The sequence below is a fragment of the Thalassophryne amazonica genome, chromosome 15 (assembly GCF_902500255.1).
Source record: "Thalassophryne amazonica chromosome 15, fThaAma1.1, whole genome shotgun sequence".
NCBI lineage: Eukaryota > Metazoa > Chordata > Actinopteri > Batrachoidiformes > Batrachoididae > Thalassophryne > Thalassophryne amazonica.
In genome coordinates, this window is record NC_047117.1 from 41,576,051 (window position 1) to 41,602,475 (window position 26,425).

A 26,425-nucleotide genomic window follows, 5' to 3' on the forward strand; every position below is an offset into this window, starting at 1 on the left:
CTCGCAAGTGATGGAATAGCGTCTCTGAAGAAATGACGCTGCAGTTGGGCCATTGCATTGTTTCTGAGGGTGGATAAATGATCATTTCTCTATATTGATTGTTGACCCACTGGTTCTGATTTAGAAGCAGGTCTACAATTTATTCATCAACCTCTGTCAAAGCCATTTAAAGAGGTCAATTATGACGACCATGACTCTTGTCTGTTGCGGGCAAGAAAAGAGACTGTTTAGTTCACATACGAGGTCTGTCCATAAAGTATAGGTCCTTTTTATTTTTTTCAAAAACTATATGGATTTCATTCATATGTTTTTACGTCAGACATGCTTGAACCCTCGTGCGCATGCGTGAGTTTTTCCACGCCTGTCGGTGACGTCATGTTGCTGAGAGACTGGCGCTTTGTTTGATCAAAGTTTTTCTAAACCTGTGAGACACATCGAAGTGGACATGGTTCGAAAAATTAAGCTGGTTTTCAGTGAAAATTTTAACGGCTGATGAGAGATTTTGAGGTGACACTGTCGCTTTAAAGACTTCCCACAGTGCGAGACGTCGCACAGCGCTCTCAGGCGGCGTCATCAGCCTGTTTCAAGCTGAAAACCTCCACATTTTAGGCTCTATTGATCCAGGACGTCGTGAGAGAACAGAGAAGTTTCAGAAGAAGTCCGTTTCAGCATTTTATCCGGATATTCCACTGTTTTTTTAATGACAAGTTGATACAAATGGGTTTGAATGGCTACTAAAGGCAGTCATCCTCACCTGTGATCTATTTGCTTGTGGTCAGTGTGTGTGTGTGTGTGTGTGTGTGTGTATGTGTATAAAAGGTCAGTACATTTCTGGGCTCCTGACAGACCCTTGCACCTTTCATCCAGTGCTGCACTGACGTTTCTAGTTTCTCAGTCATAAGGAAAGCAAAAGAATTGTCACAGAAAAGGTAATTGTACTGTATAAAACAGGAAAGGGATATAAAAATATATCCAAGGGACTGAGAATGCCAATCAGCAGTGTTCAAACTATAATTAAGGAGTGGAAAATGAGGGATTCTTTTGGAACCAAACCACAGTCAGGTAGACCAACAAAAATTTCAGCAACAACTGGAAGAAAAATTGTTTGGGATGCAAAGAAAAACCCACAAATAACTTCAGCTGGAATACAGGACTTTGGAAAAAAGTGGTGTGGCTGTTTCAAAGATGCACAATAAGGAGGCACCTGAAGAAAAATGGGCTGCATGGTTGAGTTGCCAGAAGAAAGCCATTACTTCGCAAATGCCACAAAGTATCCCACTTACAAAACGCCAAACAGCTCAGAGAACAAAGTCATTTGGGGTGATAAGACCAAAATTGAACTTTTTGGCCACAGCCATAAATGTTACATGTGGAAAGGAGTCAACAAGGCCTATGATGAAAGGTATGCCATTCCTGCTGTGAAGCATGGGGGTGGATTGCTGATGTTTTGGGGATGTGTGAACTACAAAGGCACAGGAAACGTGGTTAAAATTGATGGCATGATGAATGCAGCATGTTATCAGAGAATAGTGGTGGAAAATTCTCTCCTCAGCCTGGAAACTGTGCATGGGATGTACTTGGACATTCCAACATGACAATGATCCAAAACACAAGGCCAAGTCAACCTGTCATTGGCTACAGCAGAAGTAAGTGAAGGTTCTGGAGTGGCCATCTCAGTCTCCTGACCTCAGTATCATTGAGCCACTTTGTGCAGTTCATGCAAAAACAGCCCAAGAACTTACAGGAACTGGAGGCTTTTTGCGAAGAAGAATGGGCAGCATTACCATCAGAGAACGTAAAGAGCCTCATCCGCAACTACCACAAAATCCTCCAAGCTGTCATTGATGTTAAAGGGGGCAATTCACGGTATTAAGAACTGGGGTATGTAAACTTTTAATCAGGGTCATTTGGGTATTTTCTGTTGTCATTATAATTTAAAAAGAGTAAACACAGAGTGAAAAAAAAAGTTTTTTGTGTTATCATTCATATTCTCTGAAAAATGCCCCCCCCCCCCCCCCCCCCCCCCCAAAAAAAAATCTAAAATTCTGCCAGGGTATGTCAACTTTTCAGCACAACTGTAAGTGGTCAGACCTGCAAAAATGGACACATCTGATTGCTAGACTTGGTGGCATGCACACTTTGATGTTCTTCATTGGCTGTGTTGGTACTTTAATGAGAGGAAGTGAGCTGGAGGAGATCATAAATGCAGCCTTCAAGGGAGTCACTAATATGCTTAATGGCAAAGCCTGACCAAAGGCCATGTGGGACCACATTGCGACGCTTATGTGGAATAAATAAAAATTAAAACCAGCCAGTACCTGTGGGACCACATCACGCAGCTCATGTGAATGGTAAATGGTAAATTGTCTGCATTTATATAGTGCTTTTCCATCTGCATCAGACGCTCAAAGTGCTTTACAATTATGCCTCACATTCACCCTGATGTCAGGGTGCTGCCATACAAGGCGCTCACTACACACCGGGAGCAATAGGGGATTAAAGGCCTTGCCCAAGGGCCCTTAGTGATTTTTCAGTCAGGCAGGAATTTGAACCCATGATCTTCTGGACTCAAGCCCAACACCTTAACCACTAGACCATCACCTCCCATGTGGAATAAAAAAAGAAAGAAAAACATATCACCCATGGGACGCAAACTCGCACCTTCCAATAGGTCTGATTACCAGTTAGCAACTTTACCACTGAGCTACAGAGCTGCCATTTGAAAGCTGCGGGAATCTGCCTCATATGAAGAAGGACATGGAAGTAATACAAAAATAAAAATTAAAATCATAAACCATATAAAAGCATCACATTTATCAAACGAGCAATACAAATATGATCCCTTCACTTCCTCTGTAGATGACCCATGGTCACTGACATACAGTCATGAAATGACATGAAAGAGAAGCAGTGTGCTCTGATGTCCACAACTATTGGTCTGGTGCATCCACTCGGCCGCACGCGTTTTATGCCCAACACGTGTGTCTTGTGGACAGCGTGCCACAGCACAGACACCGCGTCATGTGGAACAGAGCTCATGTGGGTGACGTGACGGTCAGATTGCCCGCTGTGTGTTCTGATCTGACTGTCCGTTTCAGCCTGGCAGACTGTCAGCGTCCGCTCCATGTGCACTCTTGCTCACTGCCGCTTGTTGCCACAACGATATATGTTTTTATTTATGTCCACGTAAGTACAGCAATCAGACACACGTGCCTCACAGTGGACTGGTGTTAGTCCATGTCCGTCCATACACAGTAGGTGTCCAGCTGGGATGTCCAGAATGACAGATCACCACAGTTGCTTCTGTCATAGCCACACCTCCTGTCAGTTCTCAGCCCATACACCAAAGTCACACTCATGTGGAACTTGGACATATTTCTCTGCAAGTACGATAGTGGTCGCCTGCAATCTTCTGTCGTGTGAAGAGTGCGACTGGCCACACATTTTCGAAGTGCCATGCGAACGGTGTTGGATGTCCGTGCATGTCACCTGGAATTTGGCCGGTACCTGCTGCGAGAGGGTGTGATGGGTTCGCACAGCACACACTCTGTCTTTCAGCCACTGGTGTGCGCACATAATTGTAGAAACAGGTGTACGAGGTGTTGGAGGCAGGGATGATTTCACACGGTTTGCACACGATACCTACGTAATGTGCACTAAGTGTGTACTTTGTCCAAACTTCCCACTATTGTGTGAAGGGGCGTTTTATTAAGGACCATCAAATGGACCAAAAAAAAAAACAATTTGAGCTTGTCCCTGAAAAGTATGGCATGGTTCCATCTTTTGCATTCTGAGTAGCCAACATTTCTCTTGAGAATGTGTGAGATTTTGACATACTGGGTGCAGTGTTGCAGGCATTATATTTCAGTGACCTGAGTAAAGGTCCATCAGATTGATAAAATGGACAAAGCTGTGATTCAGTATTTCACGAAAAAGGGAATGTCTCTGAAGGAGATCCATGCGGACATGGTAATGACATTAGGGAAGAATGCTCCATGTTATGCTACAGTTAAACGCTGGTCAGCCAAATTAAAGAAGGGACAGAACAAGAGTCAAACATGGAGCAAAATCAGGTAGACCCACAAATGCCACCTCCACAAATATGATCCAGAAGACCCATGATATAGTCCTTGCAGAGAGAACAGTAAGTGAGCATCACATAGTCAGTACTGTAGGCATTTCTCAGGAAAGGGTTCATTCAGTTCTGACAGAAGAACTGGAAATGACGAACCTTTCACCATGATGGGTCCTAAGGCTTCTTGCGGCCAATCAGAAACACACAAGGTTCAAGATGTCCATGGAGAATCTTCGGCTATTTGAGGCAGATCCAGATAACTTCATATAAGAATTTGTGACCATGGATGAGACCTGGGTCCATCGCTTTGAACCAGAGTCCAAACAACAGTCAAAGCAATGAAAAATTTTGTTCTCCCCCACCAAAGAAAGACAAAGCTGTCTCATCTGCTGGAAAGGCCCCTGACCTCTGTCTTCTGGGATGCTGACGGCATCATAATGGTGGACTATGTCCAAAAGGGACAGACCATCATTAGGGTCTATTATGCTTCCCTTTTGCGGGAGAAATTAAAGCAGAAGCAGCATTGAATGAGGTGTTCTGTTTCACCAGGACAATACTCCTGTCCACACACCAGCCATCACAATGGCTGCCATTCATGAATGTGGCTTTGATCTTGCACCCATCTTATTCCCCTGATTTATCTCTTTCGGGCTTCGATCTCTTTCCAAACATGAAAAGTCATCCTGCCGGTACTCATTATAATAGTGATAATGATGGCATTTCTGCAGTGGATGACTCCCTATAGCTCCAGGATAAGATCTTCTATGAGAAGAGTATTGAGGCACTGCAGCGATGCTGGAAAAAGTGTGTAGACTTACATGGAGATTATGTTGAAAAATAAAATGTTGCATTCATTCAGTTCTTCTTGATTGGGTTCAAAACTGTTTGGTCATTGTTCTTCACCTGATATTCAGCATCAGTGTTTCTGATAATATGTTTGCGCCTCCAGTCTGCACTCTGTTCTTTGAACTGTGAAAGCTGCAATGCAAACACTGTATTGGCTCACTGAAACTCAGGGTTGGTTTGAACGCTTATGTGCACTCATCAACAATGTACATTGGATTAACTTTAATGTTCTTCTGTACAAGTGTTGTATCTCGGAAAATACAAGCATTGGATTGCAACTCAGTGTAAACAGACGCTCATTATTAAATTATTCTAATTGGAATCAAGGGCACAAAGCCCCCCAACACACACATACATACACAAACATACACTTTATCAAGACATTCCAACTTCAGTCAAGACTTTATGCAATGAAAACTGAAAACTCATGAAAGTGCTGCGGGGTAAGGTGAAAATGATGGGCCAACATGGTAAATCACAGCAATCAGTGACAATTCATACCTGGTATATTGTACAGTTGTTAATTTTGGGAGCTTTTTGTGTTCCCAAAATCTGTCTCTCGTTGCAGGATGGTGGGATGTGGTTCAGTGAGGAGCTGTTTTTAGATCATAAGTCACCCAGTATGAGACAGTTTCTTCAAAGAGCTGTTCATTTACAGTTCTTCAAACAGGTACATCCTATATCACGTGTAGCACAGTGCCCTCTGCAGGCAAAACACTGGAACTATACTACCTACAGCTTCAAAATGAAATGCATAGGACTAATATCAGAAATGAATGGTCACTTTGATGTATTCTGATATAGTTTAATAAGTGAGCCCCAATCGGACCGGGAGTGACATGTTTAGCCACATGTTCTCCTTGAATTGCTGGCTGTCTGAGTGATGTCCAAAAAATGAGGTGGGCTTCATAGATAATTGGCAAAGCTTCTGGGGAAAACCTGGTCTTGTTAGGAGAGACGGCATCCATCCCACTTTGGATGGAGCAGCTCTCATTTCTAGAAATCTGGCCAGTTTTATTAAACCCTCCAAATTGTGACTATCCAGCTTCTCTCCCCCAGCCACCCTCCCAATACCCCATCCCCGTAGAGACGGTGCCTGCTCCCAGACCACCAACAACCAGTAAAAATCTATTTAAGCATAAAAATTCAAAAAGAAAAAATAATATAGCACCTTCAACTGCACCACAGACTAAAACAGTTAAATGTGGTCTATTAAACATTAGGTCTCTCTCTTCTAAGTCCCTGTTAGTAAATGATATAATAATTGATCAACATATTGATTTATTCTGCCTTACAGAAACCTGGTTACAGCAGGATGAATATGTTAGTTTAAATGAGTCAACATCCCCGAGTCACACTAACTGTCAAAATGCTCGAAGCACGGGTCGAGGAGGAGAAGTAGCAGCAATCTTCCACTCCAGCTTATTAATTAATCAAAGACCCAGACAGAGCTTTAATTCATTTGAAAGCTTGACTCTTAGTCTTGTCCATCCAAATTGGAAGTCCCAAAAACCAGTTTCATTTGTTATCTATTGTCCACCTGGTCGTTACTGTGAGTTTCTTTGTGATTTTTCAGACCTTTTGTCTGACTTAGTGCTCAGCTCAGATAAGATAATTATAGTGGGCGATTTTAACATCCACACAGATGCTGAGAATGACAGCCTCAACACTGCATTTAATCTATTATTAGACTCAGTTGGCTTCGCTCAAAATGTAAATGAGCCCACCCACCACCTTAGCCACACTTTAGATTTTGTTCTGACATATGGCATAGAAATTGAAGACTTAACAGTATTCCCTGAAAACCCCTTTTTGTCTGATCATTTCTTAACATTTACATTTACTCTGATGGACTACCCAGCAGTGGGGAATAAGTTTCATTACAGTAGAAGTCTTTCTGAAAGCGCTGTAACTAGGTTTAAGGATATAATTCCTTCTTTGTTATGTTCTTCAATGCCATATACCAACACAGTGCAGAGTAGCTACCTAAACTCTGTGAGTGAGATAGATTATCTTGTCAATAGCTTTACATCCTCATTGAGTACAACTTTGGATGCTGTAGCTCCTCTGAAAAAGAGATCCTTAAATCAGAAGTGCCTGACTCCGTGATTTAACCCACAAACTCGCAACTTAAAGCAGATAACCCGTAAGCTGGAGAGGAAATGGCATCTCACTAATTTAGAAGATCTTCATTTAGCCTGGAAAAAGAGTCTGTTGCTCTATAAAAAAAAAAAGCCCTCCGTAAAGCTAGGACATCTTACTATTCATCACTAATTGAAGAAAATAAGAACAACTCCAGGTTTCTTTTCAGCACTGTAGCCAGGCTGACAAAGAGCCAGAGCTCTATTGAGCCGAGTATTCCTTTAACTTTAACTAGTAATGACTTCATGACTTTCTTTGCAAATAAAATTTTAACTATTAGAGAAAAAATTATTCATAACCATCCCAAAGAAATATCTTTATGTTCGACTGCTTTCAGTAATGCTGGTATTTGGTTAGACTCTTTCTCTCCACAGGATTTTAAGGTGGCAGTAATTAAACCATTACTTAAAAAGCCATCACTTGACCCAGCTGTCTTAGCTAATTATAGGCCAATCTCCAACCTTCCTTTTCTCTCAAAAATTCTTGAAAGGGTAGTTGTAAAACAGCTAACTGATCATCTGCAGAGGAATGGTCTATTTGAAGAGTTTCAGTCAGGTTTCAGAATTCATCATGGTACAGAAACAGCATTAGTGAAGGTTACAAATGATCTTCTTATGGCCTCGGACAGTGGACTCATCTCTGTGCTCGTCCTGTTAGACCTCAGTGCAGCTTTTGATACTGTTGACCATAAAATAGTCATAGGGGGTCGTTTTAACTGTTGGGGTTTTTCTGTAATTATTGTATGGCTTTTGCCTTACAATATAAAGCGCCTTGGGGTGACTGTTTGTTGTGATTTGGTGCTATATAAATAAAATTGATTTGATTTGAATATTATTTTGTTCAGTTCATCGATGGCCGTCTAGATATTCTGAATAAAGGAATGGAACCAGATGACCTGTTTGAGGAAGAGATTCTGAAGTGTGAAACAAGAGAAGGTACATACACATCTGTGTGTCAAACTGTTTTATTTATATTGCCTTGGTCAATTTGTTCAGAGCAGCGTGTGCACTTACCACACAAAGCAAATATGTTTGTAAGAACAATTACCAAAGCACAAAGCAATGTAGAATAAAAAGATTAATAAATGAATGCAAAACTTTATTTTTTAAAGGTAAGATTAAAAAAAAAATTAAATACATATGTGCCTCTGTAGGAACAAGCAGATCTTATCAGCAGTTAATCAGTAATTTGAAGGTAAGTTCTTTTGTTTTTGTTGAAACATTTTCTTTTGCATTTTGCTGAAAATTGTACAACAATGATGTGTTTGTGCTTTTGACAGAAAGGGGGAGGAGACATGATTGTCAACATGAAGTCTAAAGCAAACATGAGGGTAGGCAGAATGAATATGGCAGGTTTGTATCACACTGTTTAATTCACTGCAATATATATATATATATATAATGTATATGTGTATTTCTTGCAGGTCAAAGGTCTCACCAAGTCGAGTTTGAAAAATCTGCTGATGCATAAGGTGGGCATGTGTCTCTGTGGTACCTGTGCACAATGATGCACATGCTGCTGCAGCTGTGATACATTTAATATGTGTGTGTGTGTATGTGTGTGCGTGCATGTGCGTTAGACCCACACCGCAGAGTGCAGTCTACAGAGAGGCAGGTCGGTGGCACACCGCTGTGCTCAGTCTGACTGCCTGCAGAACCGCCTGCCAATCACACAGCACTTTGGAACGGTAAGATCTCCGTCAATCCATTCCAAGTGTCTCAGACATACTAAGGGCCTGATTTTAGCCATGCTAATGCTCTCCAGAAGGTTTGAGTGTGTAAAAATGTGTACAGCTATAATTACAATGAGGAAGCCATCTATCAAAAGTGCAGGATAGCACATATTGTCCCTTTGGCACATTTACATTTACGTATGCGCAATTTGGGGTTTGTCCACCTGAGTATGCAAAATTCTGTGAGGGAACTTGTAAATAAATTGTTTTCACATACTAACCAATTTATCAAGGTCAAAAGGAAATGTAGCAAGTGGTGACAGTATCTGTATTTTCTGAATTCGAACCCTTAATGCCCCTTCACACATAGCACGAATTAGCATGAATAAAGCTGAATCAGGCTGAATGGTGTAAAATGGCAAACCTAGTGACACGGTCAGGAGGCACAGACGGTCGGACAGCTGTGTACAGATGCCTTACGACCACCGAGAATGTGTGCAGATCCCACAGCGACGGATTTGAGTACAAGTATGCGCACACAAATGAACACAGTGAGACCACAGTGACAGGTGTGATGTGCGCTCTCACAGCTGCAGAAACAATTATGTTGTACAGATGTTTATAAATCGAAGAAAATGTATAAGGACAAAATAATGAGACACAATATAACATTATAAGAACAATGAATACCATTGAAATATGAGACTGTCATGTAACGTAATTATGTTTAATTGATGCTTGCAGAGAATACAAGAATTATTATCCTTCTGTTCCTTTCTGTTCATGAACCATGCCCATGGAAGTAAACAAAGAATTGATGAAATGACATGAATGAAATGAAATAAAATAAAATAGAAACATCCCTCCCTCGTGCAAGCAGTGACAGGTCACGCCAGCGAAGTTCAAGACTGCTGCGGGCCACCTGCCTGGAGCAGCTCTGAACCACATGGACGTGAGGCATCCATGCATTCACATCATGAACAAATCAGCCAGCAACATGGAGGTGAAGACAGCCGGCCACATTCGCCCTCATTAGGCCTGGAGTGTGAAGACTGGCTTGATTGGGCTATTCAGCCAGGATTCATTGTGGCCGAACATTCCGTACAGCCCCTGGACACTAGTCTGAATGGTCCGACTTGCATACAGACTTGCAGTACGAATGTTGCAACTTCAGTGGAATGGTGGTACGACTGCATCTCAACTGCCATTCGATTGGGTTTATAACGCAAGCACTATGCAAATGTGGTGTGCATGTGCTGTGGCCGAACGGATGTGCCAACTGCTGTGAGACTGCTATAGGAGGTGTTTAAATTTGCACGACTATCGTCCGAATCCTCCTTCGTGCTATGTGTGAAGGATCCTTTAGTGTTAACTTATTGCGCTTGACAGACTACTGTTCCAGCAGCCAAGATGCTGCTGCATGATTCCTCATACAGTGAATTAAAAAGGAAAAAAAAGTCATTGTAAACTTTGGGCTTTTTTCACAGTTAATGAATTATTTACTGTGAGAATAAATGTCTCTCTGTGTAACACAGACAGCACATATTGGAGCCTCTGTGAGATGTCATGGCTGTGCACAAAGGATGCACAGTGCGTGAACAACAGTAAAACCAAAATTTTTTCACAGATGTTTAATAAATGCTCCATCCACAGTATTTAAACAAACTGATGAATAATTATGCTGCATTCTGCCAGTGGGGCACAGAGAACTGTACGCGCAGCTGTCTGTGCACATCGGCCTCATGATTTTTTTCTTCTTCCTTTGGCTGCTCCCATTAGGGGTCACCACAGCAGATCACTCGTTTCCATCTCACCCTGTCTTCTGTAACTTTCTCTGTCACACCAACCACCTGCATATCCTCCCTCAGCAAACCCATAAACCTCCTCTTTGGCCTCCCTTTTCTCCTCCTGCCTGGTTGCTCCATTCTTTGCACCCTTCTCCCTATACACCCTAGGTCCCTCCTTTGCACATTTCCAAACCATCTCACTCTCACCTCTCTGACATTGTCTCTAAACCGTCTCACTTGACCTGTCACTCTGATATGTTCATTCCTAATCCTGTCCATTCTCGGCACTCCCAGAGAGAATCTTAACATCTTCAGCTCTGCCACCCGTCTTTTTGTTAGCACCACCGTCTCTAAGCTGTACAACATAGCTGGTCTCACTACTGTCTTGTAAACTTTCCTTTTCACTCTTGCAGATATTCTTCAGTCACAGATCACTCCTGCCACCTTTCTCCACCCACTCCACCCTGCCAACGCTCACTTCTTCACCTCTCTACCACACTCTCCATTACTTCAGATAGTTGACCCCCAAGTATTTAAACTCATCTACTTTCAGCACTTCTACTCCTTGTAACCACACTATTACACTGTGCTCCCTCTCATTCATAGAAATGTACTCAGTCTTGCTCCTACTGACTTTCATTCCCCTGCTCTCTGGGGCATATCTCCACCATTCCAGGCTAGACTGAACATCCTCTCTAATCTCACTACAGATTGCAATGTTGTCTGCAAACATCATAGTCCATGGAGACTTCTCTTTCACCTCATCTGTTAACCTGTCCATCACCATTGCAAACAAGAAAGGACTCAGAGCTAATCCTTGGTGTAATCCAATTTCTGCCTTGAATGAGTTTGCCATTCCAACTGCGTATCTTACCACTGTCACACTGTCTATGTATATGTCCTGCACTACCCTCACATACTTCTCTGCTACTCCAGACTTCCTCATACAATACCACAACTCTTCTCTTAGCACCCTGTCATAAGCTTTCTCTAAATTCACAAACTAAATCCTTCTGGTCTTCTCTATTCTTCTACATCAGTATTCTTAGAGTAAACACTGCATCTGTAGTGCTCTTTCTCACCATGAAAGCATATTGCTGCTTACAGATCTTCACCTGTTTTCTAATTCTACCTTGTACTACTCTTTTCCATAACTTCATGTTGTGGCTGATCAACTTTATGTCTTTGTAGTTACTGCAGTTCTGAACATCACCCTTGTTCTTAAAATAGGAAGCAGCACACTTTGTCGACACTCCTCAGGCATCCTCTCACAAGATTTCCATGCCTCCACTGGAATGTCATCTGGACCAACTGCCTTTCTACTCGTGATCCTCTTCATATCTGCCCTCACTTCATCCTCACTAATCCCTTCCAATTCCTCATTTACTCTCTCCACATCATCTAGCCTTTTCTCTCTCATTTTCTTCATTCATCAGCTCCTCAAAGTATTCCCTCCTCCTTCTCAACACACTCTCCCAGCTTGTCAGCTCATTACCATCTGCATGTTTTACCACCCTAACCTGCTGCACATCCTTTCCAGATCTGTCCCTTTCTTTGGTCAATCGGTGCAAGTCCTTTTCTCCTTCCTTACTATTCAACTTCTTGTACATCTCACTATACAGTAGTGTTCAGAATAATAGTAGTGCTATGTGACTAAAAAGATTAATCCAGGTTTTGAGTATATTTCTTATTGTTACATGAGAAACAAGGTACCAGTAGATTCAGTAGATTCTCACATATCCAACAAGACTAAGCATTCATGATATGCACACTCTTAAGGCTATGAAATTGGGCTATTAGTAAAAAAGTAGAAAAGGGGGTGTTTACAATAATAGTAGCATCTACTGTTGATGCTATAAACTCAAAACTATTATGTTCAAACTGCTTTTTTAGCAATCCTGTGAATCACTAAACTAGTATTTAGTTGTATAACCACAGTTTTTCATGATTTCTTCACATCTGCGAGGCATTAATTTCGTTGGTTTGGAACCAAGATTTTACTTGTTTACTAGTGTGCTTGGGGTCATTGTCTTGTTGAAACACCCATTTCAAGGGCATGTCCTCTTCAGCATAAGGCAACATGACCTCTTCAAGTATTTTGACATATCCAAACTGATTCATGATACCTGGTATGCGATATATAGGCCCAACACCATAGTAAGAGAAACATGCCCATATCATGATGCTTGCACCACCATGCGTCACTGTCTTCACTGTGAACTGTGGCTTGAATTCAGAGTTTGGGGGTCATCTCACAAACTGTCTGCAGCCCTTGGACCCAAAAAGAACAGTTTTACTCTCATCAGGCCACAAAATATTCCTCTATTTCTCTTTAGGCCTTTTGATGTGTTCTTTGGCAAATTGTAACCTCTTCTGCACACGTCTTTTATTTCACAGAGGGACTTTGCGGGTGATTCTTGCAAATAAATTAGCTTCACACAGGCGTCTTCTAACTGTCACAGCACTTACAGGTAACTCCAGACTGTCTTTGATCATCCTGGGGCTGAATGGTTATTCCTCTATCCATTTTGATGGTTGTTTTCCATTTTCTTCCACACGTCTCTGTTTTTTTTTTGTCCATTTTAAATCATTGGAGATCATTGTAGATGAACAGCCTATAATTTGTTGCACCTGCGTATAAGTTTTCCCCTCTCCAATCAACTTTTTAATCAAACTACGCTGTTCTTCTGAACAATGTCTTGAATGTCCCATTTTCCTCAGGCTTTCAAAGAGAAAAGCATGTTCAACAGGTGCTGGCGTCATCCTTAAATAGGGGACACCTGATTCACACCTGTTTGTTCCACAAAATTGACGAACTCACTGACTGAATGCCACACTACTATTATTGTGAACACCCCCTTTTCTACTTTTTTTTTTACTAATAGCCCAATTTCATAGCCTTAAGAGTGTGCATATCATGAATGCTTGGTCTTGTTGGATTTGTGAGAATCTACTGAATGTACTGGTATCTTGTTTCCCATGTAACAATAAGAAATATACTCAAAACCTGGATTAATCTTTTTAGTCACATAGCACTGCTATTATTCTGAACACAACTGTATGCCTTTTCCTTAGCTTTTGCCACTTCTCTTTTTGCCTTACCCCACATCTCCTTGTACTCTTGTCTACTTTTTTCATGTCTAGGATGATCCCAATTCTTTTTTGCCTGGCCTATCATATGGTCCTGCGGCGTACAGCTCACTGTCCTCTCAGACAGACGTGATGCTCAGATCGCCTGCTGCATGTCCACATAAACTTACAGTCCAGTGCCGCTGGACCTGTCAATGTGCCTCCAGCCCGTCCCAAGTGATATGTGTTTTTATGTTTTCAATGTGAGTACAGCAAGCGCGCGCACACTCTGTGTCTGTCAACACACAGTGCTTGTTCTGCAGCTCTGATGTCCAGGTCCAGAAATGTCAACAACTGCCATGCCCCTGTCTGTTCAGTGTACAAACCAAAGTGTCCCTCTGTGATCAGATGAGATGCGCCTCACCTGTGGTGAGGGGGGGGCAAGAACCACACGCATACACGTGTTGGAGGGAGGGAGCGTGCAACGCACGCACACACACACACACACACACACACACACACACACACACACACACACACACACACACACACACACACACACACACACACACACACACGTGTCATGTGGAACTTAGACAAATTTCACTCCCAGTATGACAGTGGTCATCTGCAGATCGTTAGCGTACCAAGAGTGTGACTGGCCACACATTTTCTAAGTGCCATGCGAACAGTGTTAGGTATTCGTGCGTGTCGCCTGGAATTTGGCTGACACCTGCCGTGAGAGGGTGTGATTTGTTTGCACCGCACACACTGTCTTTCAGGTGCGTATGTGCACACATTGTTGTAGCAACAGGTGAACAAGGTGTTAGAGACAGGGACGACATTACAGGGTTTGCACACGATTCCTGCGTCATGTGCACTAAATGTGCTCTTCATCCAAACTTCGCACTATGTGTGAAGGGGCCCTAAAGTTCACGCAGATAAAAGAAACTGGAAAAGCAAACTGCATTTTGTGCCCTCAAGAAACATGGTAAGAATATTTTTTATCTCTGGAAAATAAACATTGTGCTGTTCAAACAGGATTTCAGACAAGATTAGGTGACTTTTTAGGTGGCTTTGAATGGATTTACAGGAATTTAGACAAGGATATAAGTGACTTTTCTGTTATAAGGTATGTAATTTATATTTTGCAATGATTTTCAAAATATTCCACAAGCCTTAGCTGTAGTTTTTGAAATGCTTTAACAGTCTTTTCAGTCTTCATGAATTTCATGTAGTTTAATTGTTCTGAGTTAATGTATAATTTGGTTTACAATTAAAAGGAAAATCAGTCCAGGTCCTACTTCCATGTCATATTCTGTTATTTCAACATTATCATTGGCAGTTAAAATGAAATGTTGAATCTAGGATAATTTAAATATGCACTTCTTCTGAGATTTCTTTTTCCAGGAGATGCTGACAGTGTATCATTAGATACAAAATTTATTTGGTTTCTGGGGTGCCACGGGCCCTAAGTCTTGGCTCCTGGGGGCTGTGCCCGCAGACCCCCTGCAAATTTTCCTTGGATTTCACAATTTTCATTTCACAGCCTTGGGCAGAGGATTAAGATGGCCATAGATGGGGGGTGTTGAGGCAAATCCCCCCAGAAGCTGAAGATTTTTAGCCATGCTAATGCTCTCCAGAAGCATTTACTGAAAAAAAGTCTGAAGGACCTAAATGACATGGTAAGATGGTGAAGAGCTTCGCTCGTTCATGTCCCCGACATATATATATATTAAGTACGTACAGATACTTGACAACTGGCACTTGTTTTGTGAAAATTGAGATAAGTTAATTTAAAAAATTGATATCAATCATGTTTTCTGACCTTTGTGACAGAAAAGATTTCCATTTTAGACAAAGTTTTTTACACTTTACAAATTTCTAAATTTTTATGTAAAATATAAAATACAAAATACAAAAAATCATATTATTGTCATCAAACAAGCTCATAACAGCCAATTTCCTGAATAAGACTATGCATTTGGGCTTTAAATGGATTTCATGATTATGGAGAACATGAAACGCTAAAAAAGAAGGATTTATAGATTTTGTAGAATATGTGTCTCAAAAGCAACGCCTGACCTAAATGAACAGTATTCGATTTACTTTTGTCAAATTGATCATTTGGTATGTTCTCGTTTTCATGTTTCCATGGTTAAAAATTGGTATACAAATTTAAAATAAATACAGCGGTGATCAAGATTGGTCTACTACACCATCGCATCTAATACTATATCGTTGATTGGTTGGGTGATGGGTTTGGCCGCAAATTTTAAAGTGAAAATAATTGACGAAATTATTTGTTTTCATGCTTTTGTGAGCAGTTTTTTGATGTGGGGATAAACATTTTCTGAACAATAATATTTTTTGAATTTCCATTCAAGAATAAAGTTGCCCCCCTATATGTTGTACGAAACAGAGCTTTAGATGGACATGTATTATGGCCTGCCACTCATTATCCAGGATCTTAGTAAATCAGTCCGTAAGTGTCTGAAACGTGGATCAGATAGAATGCACACTAACAGTATTAATTTTGCCACTTGTTTTTAAATTGAGTCTTTTGTCAAATGTCCTTTTTACTCAGTCATTCAAGTACCATTTTTATTTAGTCATGTTTTAGCTGAATAAAAGTTAATTTTAGTCTAGTTTTAGTCAAAAGAGAACAGACTACAACCCCAATTCCAGTGAAGTTGGGACGTTGTGTAAAATGTAAATAAAATAAAAATAAAATAAATAAAAACAGAATACAATGATTTTCAAATCCTCTTCAACCTATATTCAATTGAATACACCACAAAGACAAGATATTTAATGTTCAAGCTGATAGACTATTGTTTTTCTGCAAATACGAGGTCTGTCAATAAAGTATAGCTCCTTTTTATTTTTTCAAAAACTATATGGATTTCATTCATATGTTTTTACGTCAGACATGCTTGAACCCTCGTGCGCATGCGTGAGTTTTTCCACGCCTCTCGGTGACGTAATTCGCCTGTGGGCACTCCTTGTGGGAGGAGTCATCCAGCCCCTCGTCGGAATTCCTTTGTCTGAGAAGTTGCTGAGAGACTGGCGCTTTGTTTGATCAAATTTTTTTCTAAACCTGTGAGACACATCGAAGTGGACACGGTTCGAAAAATTAAGCTGGTTTTCAGTGAAAATTTTAACGGCTGATGAAAGATTTTGAGGTGATACTGTCGCTTTAAGGACTTCCCACGGTGCGAGATGTCATGCAGTGCTCTCAGGCGCCGTCGTCGGCCTGTTTCAAGCTGAAAACCTCCACATTTCAGGCTCTATTGATCCAGGACGTCGTGAGAGAACAGAGAAGTTTCAGAAGAAGTCGGTTTCAGCATTTTATCCGGATATTCCACTGTTAAAGGAGATTTTTTTAATGAAAGACGTGCGGACGGATTGCAGCGTCGGCTCGCAGCCGCCGCGATGCTCCGCCACACGAAAAACACCTCCGTTGGAAGCCTTAAGGACAAGTTGGAACATGTCCAGCTGTTGAACAATTTCTCATATACTCACTCCACTGAAAGCCATCAAAAGCCGTCTGGATTTTACAAATGGTTATCAACACGGAGGTGTTTTTCCTGTGCCGCTGCACCGCGCCGGCTGCGTCCCGACGCGCGGACCCGTCCGCACGTCTTTCATTAAAAAAATCTCCTTTAACAGTGGAATATCCGGATAAAATGCTGAAACCGACTTCTTCTGAAACTTCTCTGTTCTCTCACGACGTCCTGGATCAATAGAGCCTGAAATGTGGAGGTTTTCAGCTTGAAACAGGCTGACGATGGCGCCTGAGAGCGCTGCGCGACGTCTCGCACCGTGGGAAGTCCTTAAAGCGACAGTATCACCTCAAAATCTCTCATCAGCCGTTAAAATTTTCACTGAAAACCAGCTTAATTTTTCGAACCGTGTCCACTTTGATGTGTCTCACAAGTTTAGAAAAAATTTTGATCAAACAAAGCGCCAGTCTCTCAGCAACTTTTCAGACAAAGGAATTCCAACGAGGGGAATGACATCACCGACAGGCGTGGAAAAACTCACGCATGCGCACGAGGGTTCAAGCATGTCTGACGTAAAAACATATGAATGAAATCCATATAGTTTTTGAAAAAAATAAAAAGGACCTATACTTTATTGACAGCCCTTGTATTTGCTCATTTTGAAATGGACGCCTGCAACACATTTCAGAAACGTTGGGACAGGGCAACTGGGAACAGAGTGGGAAAGTTGATGAATGCTCAAAGAACACCTAATTGGAAACAGGTGAGTGTCATGATTGGGTATAAAAGGAGCATCCCCAAAAGGCTCAGCTGTTCACAAGCAAAGATGGGGTGAGGATCACCACTTTGTGAACAACTGCATGAAAAAATAGTCCAACAGTTTAAGAACAATGTTTCTCAACTTTCAATTGCAAGGAATTTAGGAATTCCATCATCTACAGTCCATAATCTAATCAGAAGATTCAGAGAATCTGGAGAACTTTCTACACATAAGTGGCAAGACCGAAAACCAATATTGAATGCCCGTGACCTTCGATCCCTCAGACAGCACTGCATTGAAAACCAACATCATTGCGTAAAGGATCTTACCACATGGGCTCAGCAACACTTCAGAAACCATTGTCAGTTAACACAGTTTGTCTCTACATCTACAAGGGCAAGTTAAAATTCTACCATGCCATACATAAACAACATCCAGAAACGTCGCTGCCATCTCTGGGCCCAAGCTCATTTCAATCAATCAATCAATCAATTTTTTTATATAGCGCCAAATCACAACAAACAGTTGCCCCAAGGCGCTTTATATTGTAAGGCAAGGCCATACAATAATTATGTAAAACCCCAACGGTCAAAACGACCCCCTGTGAGCAAGCACTTGGCCACAGTGGGAAGGAAAAACTCCCTTTTAACAGGAAGAAACCTCCAGCAGAACCAGGCTCAGGGAGGGGCAGTCTTCTGCTGGGACTGGTTGGGGCTGAGGGAGAGAACCAGGAAAAAGACATGCTGTGGAGGGGAGCAGAGATCGATCACTAATGATTAAATGCAGAGTGGTGCATACAGAGCAAAAAGAGAAAGAAACAGTGCATCATGGGAACCCCCCAGCAGTCTACGTCTATAGCAGCATAACTAAGGGATGGTTTAGGGTCACCTGATCCAGCCCTAACTATACGCTTTAGCAAAAAGGAAAGTTTTAAGCCTAATCTTAAAAGTAGAGAGGGTGTCTGTCTCCCTGATCTGAATTGGGAGCTGGTTCCACAGGAGAGGAGCCTGAAAGCTGAAGGCTCTGCCTCCCATTCTACTCTTACAAACCCTAGGAACTACAAGTAAGCCTGCAGTCTGAGAGCGAAGCGCTCTATTGGGGTGATATGGTACTACGAGGTCCCTAAGATAAGATGGGACCTGATTATTCAAAACCTTATAAGTAAGAAGAAGAATTTTAAATTCTATTCTAGAATTAACAGGAAGCCAATGAAGAGAGGCCAATATGGGTGAGATATGCTCTCTCCTTCTAGTCCCCGTCAGTACTCTAGCTGCAGCATTTTGAATTAACTGAAGGCTTTTTAGGGAACTTTTAGGACAACCTGATAATAATGAATTACAATAGTCCAGCCTAGAGGAAATAAATGCATGAATTAGTTTTTCAGCATCACTCTGAGACAAGACCTTTCTGATTTTATAGATATTGCGTAAATGCAAAAAAGCAGTCCTACATATTTGTTTAATATGCGCTTTGAATGACATATCCTGATCAAAAATGACTCCAAGATTTCTCACAGTATTACTAGAGGTCAGGGTAATGCCATCCAGAGTAAGGATCTGGTTAGACACCATGTTTCTAAGATTTGTGGGGCCAAGTACAATAACTTCAGATTTATCTGAGTTTAAAAGCAGGAAATTAGAGGTCATCCATGTCTTTATGTCTGTAAGACAATCCTGCAGTTTAGCTAATTGGTGTGTGTCCTCTGGCTTCATGGATAGATAAAGCTGGGTATCATCTACGTAACAATGAAAATTTAAGCAATACCGTCTAATAATACTGCCTAAGGGAAGCATGTATAAAGTGAATAAAATTGGTCATAGCACAGAACCTTGTGGAACTCCATAATTAACTTTAGTCTGTGAAGAAGATTCCCCATTTACATGAACAAATTGTAATCTATTAGACAAATATGATTCAAACCACCGCAGCGCAGTGCCTTTAATACCTATGGCATGCTCTAATCTCTGTAATAAAATTTTATGGTCAACAGTATCAAAAGCAGCACTGAGGTCTAACAGAACAAGCACAGAGATGAGTCCACTGTCCGAGGCCATAAGAAGATCATTTGTAACCTTCACTAATGCTGTTTCTGTACTATGATGAATTCTAAAACCTGACTGAAACTCTTCAAATAGACCATTCCTCTGCAGATGATCAGTTAGCTGTTTTACAACTACCCTTTCAAGAATTTTTGAGAGAAAAGGAAGGTTGGAGATTGGCCTATAATTAGCTAAGATAGCTGGGTCAAGTGATGGCTTTTTAAGTAATGGTTTAATTACTGCCACCTTAAAAGCCTGTGGTACATAGCCAACTAACAAAGATAGATTGATCATATTTAAGATCGAAGCATTAAATAATGGTAGGGCTTCCTTGAGCAGCCTGGTAGGAATGGGGTCTAATAAACATGTTGATGGTTTGGATGAAGTAACTAATGAAAATAACTCAGACAGAACAATCGGAGAGAAAGAGTCTAACCAAATACCGGCATCACTAAAAGCAGCCAAAGATAACGATACGTCTTTGGGATGGTTATGAGTAATTTTTTCTCTAATAGTTAAAATTTTGTTAGCAAAGAAAGTCATGAAGTCATTACTAGTTAAAGTTAATGGAATATTCAGCTCAATAGAGCTCTGACTCTTTGTCAGCCTGGCTACAGTGCTGAAAAGAAACCTGGGGTTGTTCTTATTTTCTTCAATTAGTGATGAGTAGAAAGATGTCCTAGCTTTACGGAGGGCTTTTTTATAGAGCAACAGACAGGCTAAGTGAAGATCTTCTAAATTAGTGAGACGCCATTTCCTCTCCAACTTACGGGTTATCTGCTTTAAGCTACGAGTTTGTGAGTTATACCACGGAGTCAGACACTTCTGATTTAAAGCTCTCTTTTTCAGAGGAGCTACAGCATCCAAAGTTGTCTTCAATGAGGATGTAAAACTATTGACGAGATACTCTATCTCCCTTACAGAGTTTAGGTAGCTACTCTGCACTGTGTTGGTATATGGCATTAGAGAACATAAAGAAGGAATCATATCCTTAAACCTAGTTACAGCGCTTTCTGAAAGACTTCTAGTGTAATGAAACTTATTCCCCACTGCTGGGTAGTCCATCAGAGTAAATGTAAATGTTATTAAGAAATGATCAGACAGAAGGGAGTTTTCAGGGAATACTGTTAAGTCTTCTATTTCCATACCATAAGTCAGAACAAGATCTAAGATATGATTAAAGTGGTGGGTGGACTCATTTACTTTTTGAGCAAAGCCAATAGAGTCTAATAATAGATTAAATGCAGTGTTGAGGCTGTCATTCTCAGCATCTGTGTGGATGTTAAAATCGCCCACTATAATTATCTGAGCTAAGCACTAAGTCAGACAAAAGGTCTGAAAATTCACAGAGAAACTCACGGTAATGACCAGGTGGACGATAGATAATAACAAATAAAACTGGTTTTTGGGACTTCCAATTTGGATGGACAAGACTAAGAGACAAGCTTTCAAATGAATTAAAGCTCTGTCTGGGTTTTTGATTAATTAATAAGCTGGAATGGAAGATTGCTGCTAATCCTCCGCCCCGGCCCGTGCTACGAGTATTCTGACAGTTAGTGTGACTCGGGGGTGTTGACTCATTTAAACTAACATATTCATCCTGCTGTAACCAGGTTTCTGTTAGGCAGAATAAATCAATATGTTGATCAATTATTATATCATTTACCAACAGGGACTTAGAAGAGAGAGACCTAATGTTTAATAGACCACATTTAACTGTTTTAGTCTGTGGTGCAGTTGAAGGTGCTATATTATTTTTTCTTTTTGAATTTTTATGCTTAAATAGATTTTTGCTGGTTATTGGTGGTCTGGGAGCACCAATGCGCCTGTCCAAATGGACAGGCGCAAAGTGGAAAAGTGTGCTGTGGTCTGATGAGTCCACATTTCAAATTGTTTTTGGAAATCATGGACATCACGTCCTCTGGACAAAAGAGGAAAAAGACCATCCAGATTGTTACCAGCACAGGATGCAAAAGCCAGCATCTGTGATGGTCTAGGGGTGTGTTAGTGCACCTGGCATGGGCAACTTACACACCTGTGATGGCACCATCAGTGCTGAAAGTTGCATCCAGGTTTTGGAGCAACACTTGCTGCCATCCAAGCAATGTCTTTTTCAGGGACATCCCTGCTTATTTCAGCAAGACAGTGCCAAGCCACATTTTGCACGTGTTACAACAGAGTGGCTTAGTAGTAAAACAGTGCAGGTACTAGACTGGCCTGCCTGTCGCGAATTGAAAATGTATGGCACATTGTTAAGTGCAAAATACGACAACAGAGACCCCGGACTGTTGAACAACTGAAGTTGTACATCAAGCAAGAATGGGAAAGAATTCCACCTACAAAGCTTCAACAATTAGTGTCCTCAGTTCCCAAACACTTACTGAGTGTTGTTATAAGGAAAGGTGATGTAACACAGTGGTAAACATACCACTGTCCCAGGTTTTTGAAATGTGTTGCAGGCATCCATTTCAAAATGAGAAAATATTTCCACAAAAACAATAAAGTTTATCAGTTTGAACATTAAATATCTTGTCTTTGTGGTGTATTCAATTGAATATAGGTTGAAGAGGATTTGCAAATCATTGTATTCTGTTTTTATTTACATTTTACACAACGTCCCAACTTCATTGGAATTGGGGTTGTACTTCTGATTACCATTACCGTCAATCTAGTGTTTCACACATCCCAAATAATGAATGTTATCATGATCTGATCAAGTTTGACATTACACCCATTTTGGCATCTCTTCACTTGCTTCCTGTCCCTGTGAGATCAGATTTCAAGGTTGTGTTACTAACCTATAAAATTATTCATGGACTAGTACCTCCCTACTTTGCTGATCTAATTAAACCCTACGTACCGGCCCGAGCTCTGCATTCTCAGGGTGCAGGATTACTTTGTGTCGCTAGGGTAAATAAAAAGTCCGAGGGTCACAGAGCTTTCTCTTATCGTGCACCTGCTTTGTGGAATGATCTCCCTGCATCAATAAAACAGTCAGATTCTGTAGAGACTTTCAAGTCCAGACTTAAGAAGCACTTATTTTCCCTTTCGTATGGCTAGCATGCTGGCATAGTATGTTACTATGCTTCCTAACTTTTAAAATTAATTGTATTAGTAAAGAGAGTGGGCTGCAGCCTCAACTTTATCTAAAGTCTGGCTCTTTTAGTGAGGTTTAGGGCTAGTGGCTGGAGATCACATTATTTCTTCTGTTTTTCTTGTTGCTTAATGTTGACAAATTATACAGTATTTGTTGTCTTTCTGCTGCATGATTCTGTTTTGTTTCTCTTTGGGTGAGGTGCAGCTCCATCCAGAGGTGGGAGTCTGTGTTTTCTTCTGCAAGCCTCCCATCTTGTGCACCAGCATGGACTCCCAAAATATCCCCAAATTTCCTATATAATTTCCTGTTGTCAATTGTGTCTGTAGCATGGCCCAAGCAGAGGGTCACCCCTTTGAGTCTCCTGTGTGCTTGCTCTGGGGGTTGGTAAGATTAGACCTTACTTGTGTGAAGCGCCTTGAGGCAACTTTGTTGTTTGGCGCTATATAAATGAAGCAGCAGGACCTTCGTGGCCAGGACGACGGTGGGGGATCGAACCCACGCGGCTCGCACCAAAAGACCGTTCCTTTACCAGGTCAGCCGAAGGGGAACTCCCCGTTAGCCAAGCTAGCAGGAATGTCTTTCAACTGGGACCCGGGACTTTCATCCCGCTACATAAATGAAAATAAATTGAATTGAAATCTGACAAAATACAACTGTTGAATTGCTGAAGGCTCAGAAAATATTCACTCCACATTTTTAATGTTACAGCCTTATTCCAAAATGGATGAAATAAGTTTTTTTTTCATCAAATACCCATAATGATCATGTAGAATTTTTTTTTTTAGTTTTTTGCAGATTGATTACAAAAAAACCCTAAGAAATCACATGTGCATAACTATTCACAGCCTTTGCAATGAAGCTTAAGTTGAGCTCAGGTGCATCCTGTTTCCAGTGATCATCCCTGAGATGTTTTTACAGCTTTGAGTCCACCTGGGTGAATTCAAGTGATTGGACATGATTTGGAAAGACACACACCTGTCTGCTTATAAGGTCCCACACTTAAAAGTGCATGTCAGAGAACAAACAAAGCATGAAATCGAAGGACTCATCTGTAGACCTTCAAGACAAGATTGTATTGAGGCACAAATATGGAGAGGAGTTTGGAGGAAACCAGGCACCGCTCATCACCTAGCCAATACCATCCCTCCAGTGAAGCATGGTGGTGGCAGCGTCATGCTGTGGGGATGAGTCAAGATTGAGGGAAAGATGAATCCAGCAATGTACAGACACATCCTGGATGAAAACCTGCTTCAGAGCGCGTTTGACTTCAGAATGACCCTAAGCACACAGCCAAGATATCAAAGGAGTGGCTTCAGGACAACTCTGAAGGTCCTTGAGTGGCCCAGCCACAGTCCAGACCTGAATCTGATTGAACATCTTTGGAGAGATCTGAAAATGGCTGTGCACCGATGCTCCCCATCCAACCTGATGGAGCTTGAGAGGTGCTGCTAAGAGCAATGGGTAAAACTGCCTAAAAATAGGTGCAGCTTGTGGCATCATATTCAAGAAGACTTGAGGTTGTAACTGCCACCAAAGGTGCATCAATGTTTTGAGAAAAGGGTGTGAATACTTGTGTACATGTGACTCCTTAATTTTTTTAAACAAATTTGCAAAAAAAAAAAAAAAAAGTCATTTTGGTGTGTTGTGAGGAGAATTTTGAGGGAAATTTACTCCATTTTGGAATGAGCCTGGAACAAAATGTGGGAAAAGTGAAGTGCTGTGAATACTTTCCCGGATGCACCGTAGATATTCTATTTGCACATTCAGAATTGACTGGAAATTTCTTAAAGCAATGCAGAATTAAAAATAAAATAATCAAGATTTATAATGTTTTTATCTATTGTGAGAGCCACAACTTGAGCCAATTTAATCTAAATATGATGCACACTTCATATTTCATTATTTATTATATTTCATGTTGTTTGTTGTATATTAGTCAAATAATGTTAAGCACAAATTGATATTGTATGAATGTAGTGTTTGCTGCTATTTTCAAAAATATACACACAGTAACTTTAGTCTGAGCATCAGAGTGCTGATCAGACACTTTAACACAGAATGTAAATGTATGAGCTTTTTCATTAAAATGTATAACTGGCATCAGATTGATTTACTCTGAAGCACATTTATTTATTTTTTGACTAGTCACATGATGTGTCATGTAATTAGTGCCGTTTTCTTCTTAAATGTGCAGTCATTAAACACAAATGCTTTGGCTTTTAGGTTCCTAGTTTGTAAGAAAAAGTTAACGTTCTGGTAGAGTCTTTACAGATCTCTGCTCAAACACATGGCAGGATGACACCCCCCTGCAGAGAGGAAGACAAACAACAAAATGGAGAGTGTTCTTTTTAAAACAGTTTTTGAAAGTTTTGAATGTGTGGGATGTCCCGTGCAAGAGGAAGGTGGAAAGAGATTTTATTTGTTTTTATTTCATACAAAACATTTTAGTCTTTTTTCATCAACAGTAATGACTTAATTTCATCTTAGTCAGCATTTTAGAACACTGACGTAGTGTCTTCATTGTCTTATTTTCGTCATAAAAAATGGTCGTTGATGAATATATATTCCGTCTTGTCTCCTCTGATGAAATTAACACTACATGCCAATCACCATGACATGACCTCAAATGATGATGGATGGTTCCATCATGAGGCAGCACTGTTGCCTCACAGCAAGAAGGTCATGGGCTCGCTTCCTGCCTGGGCTTTAATTTGTGGAGTTTCCATAGTCTCCCCGGGTTTGTGTAAGTCCCCTCTGGGTGCTCTGGCGACGCTAAACTGACTGCAGGTGTGCATGTGTGTGAATGCGTTGTGTGGTCCTGTGACAGACTGGTGTTGTGTCCAGGGTGTCCCCGTCCTGATTGTTTTAATAGGCTCCTGCCTCTCCGTGACCCTTGTTTGGTGTAAGCGGGTATAGAAAGTGAATGAATGGTTCCATCATTTCTACTTTTGGTGCTAATTTGCATTTTAATTGATTCATTTCCATTGTTGTATTGCAATTTGCTCCCACATCACCGCTGTTACACCATATTATCTCCTGTCAGTCACGCCCACGTCGGCCTGTTAACAACCTCAAAATATCCAAGGAGGAAAACCTGAAGGAGGGTGGAGATACATGGGATGGGTGAGGAAAACAAATGAACCAAAGAAAATCAAAGGGTTGCATATTCCTGTTTGTATTAATCAGCAATCTGTGTGCATCAGAGCTGCGTCTGGGCCTGTGACTGGGCTCGACTCTGAGCTCCAGGAGGACAGAGAGCAGGAGGAAGATTTACTGATGTGTGACTCAGAGGAGATGGATCTCCTTGGAGAAATCTTTGACACACTCAGTAGCCGCAGCTCTCGTGACTGCGGTGTCCTTTATGGCACACGCAGCCTGGATCTGTTTGGACCCAACAGCCATAACTATATCACAAAGGTACGAGGCAGGAAT

At 41.1% G+C, this 26,425-nt stretch overlaps 1 protein-coding gene across 2 annotated transcripts in view; it reads left to right on the forward strand.

The window, feature by feature from the left end:
* The window catches only part of si:dkey-76b14.2 (DENN domain-containing protein 1B), a 109,268-nt gene that overhangs the window by 81,496 nt on the left and 1,347 nt on the right, over positions 1-26,425 (forward strand). For both annotated transcript variants that reach the window (XM_034188216.1, XM_034188217.1), the window contains 8 exons: positions 5,490-5,591; positions 7,908-7,998; positions 8,217-8,257; positions 8,343-8,393; positions 8,487-8,534; positions 8,643-8,750; positions 26,037-26,116; positions 26,197-26,410. In XM_034188216.1, coding sequence (XP_034044107.1) covers positions 5,490-5,591; positions 7,908-7,998; positions 8,217-8,257; positions 8,343-8,393; positions 8,487-8,534; positions 8,643-8,750; positions 26,037-26,116; positions 26,197-26,410 — 735 coding nt within the window. The remainder of the gene's footprint in view (positions 1-5,489; positions 5,592-7,907; positions 7,999-8,216; positions 8,258-8,342; positions 8,394-8,486; positions 8,535-8,642; positions 8,751-26,036; positions 26,117-26,196; positions 26,411-26,425) is intronic.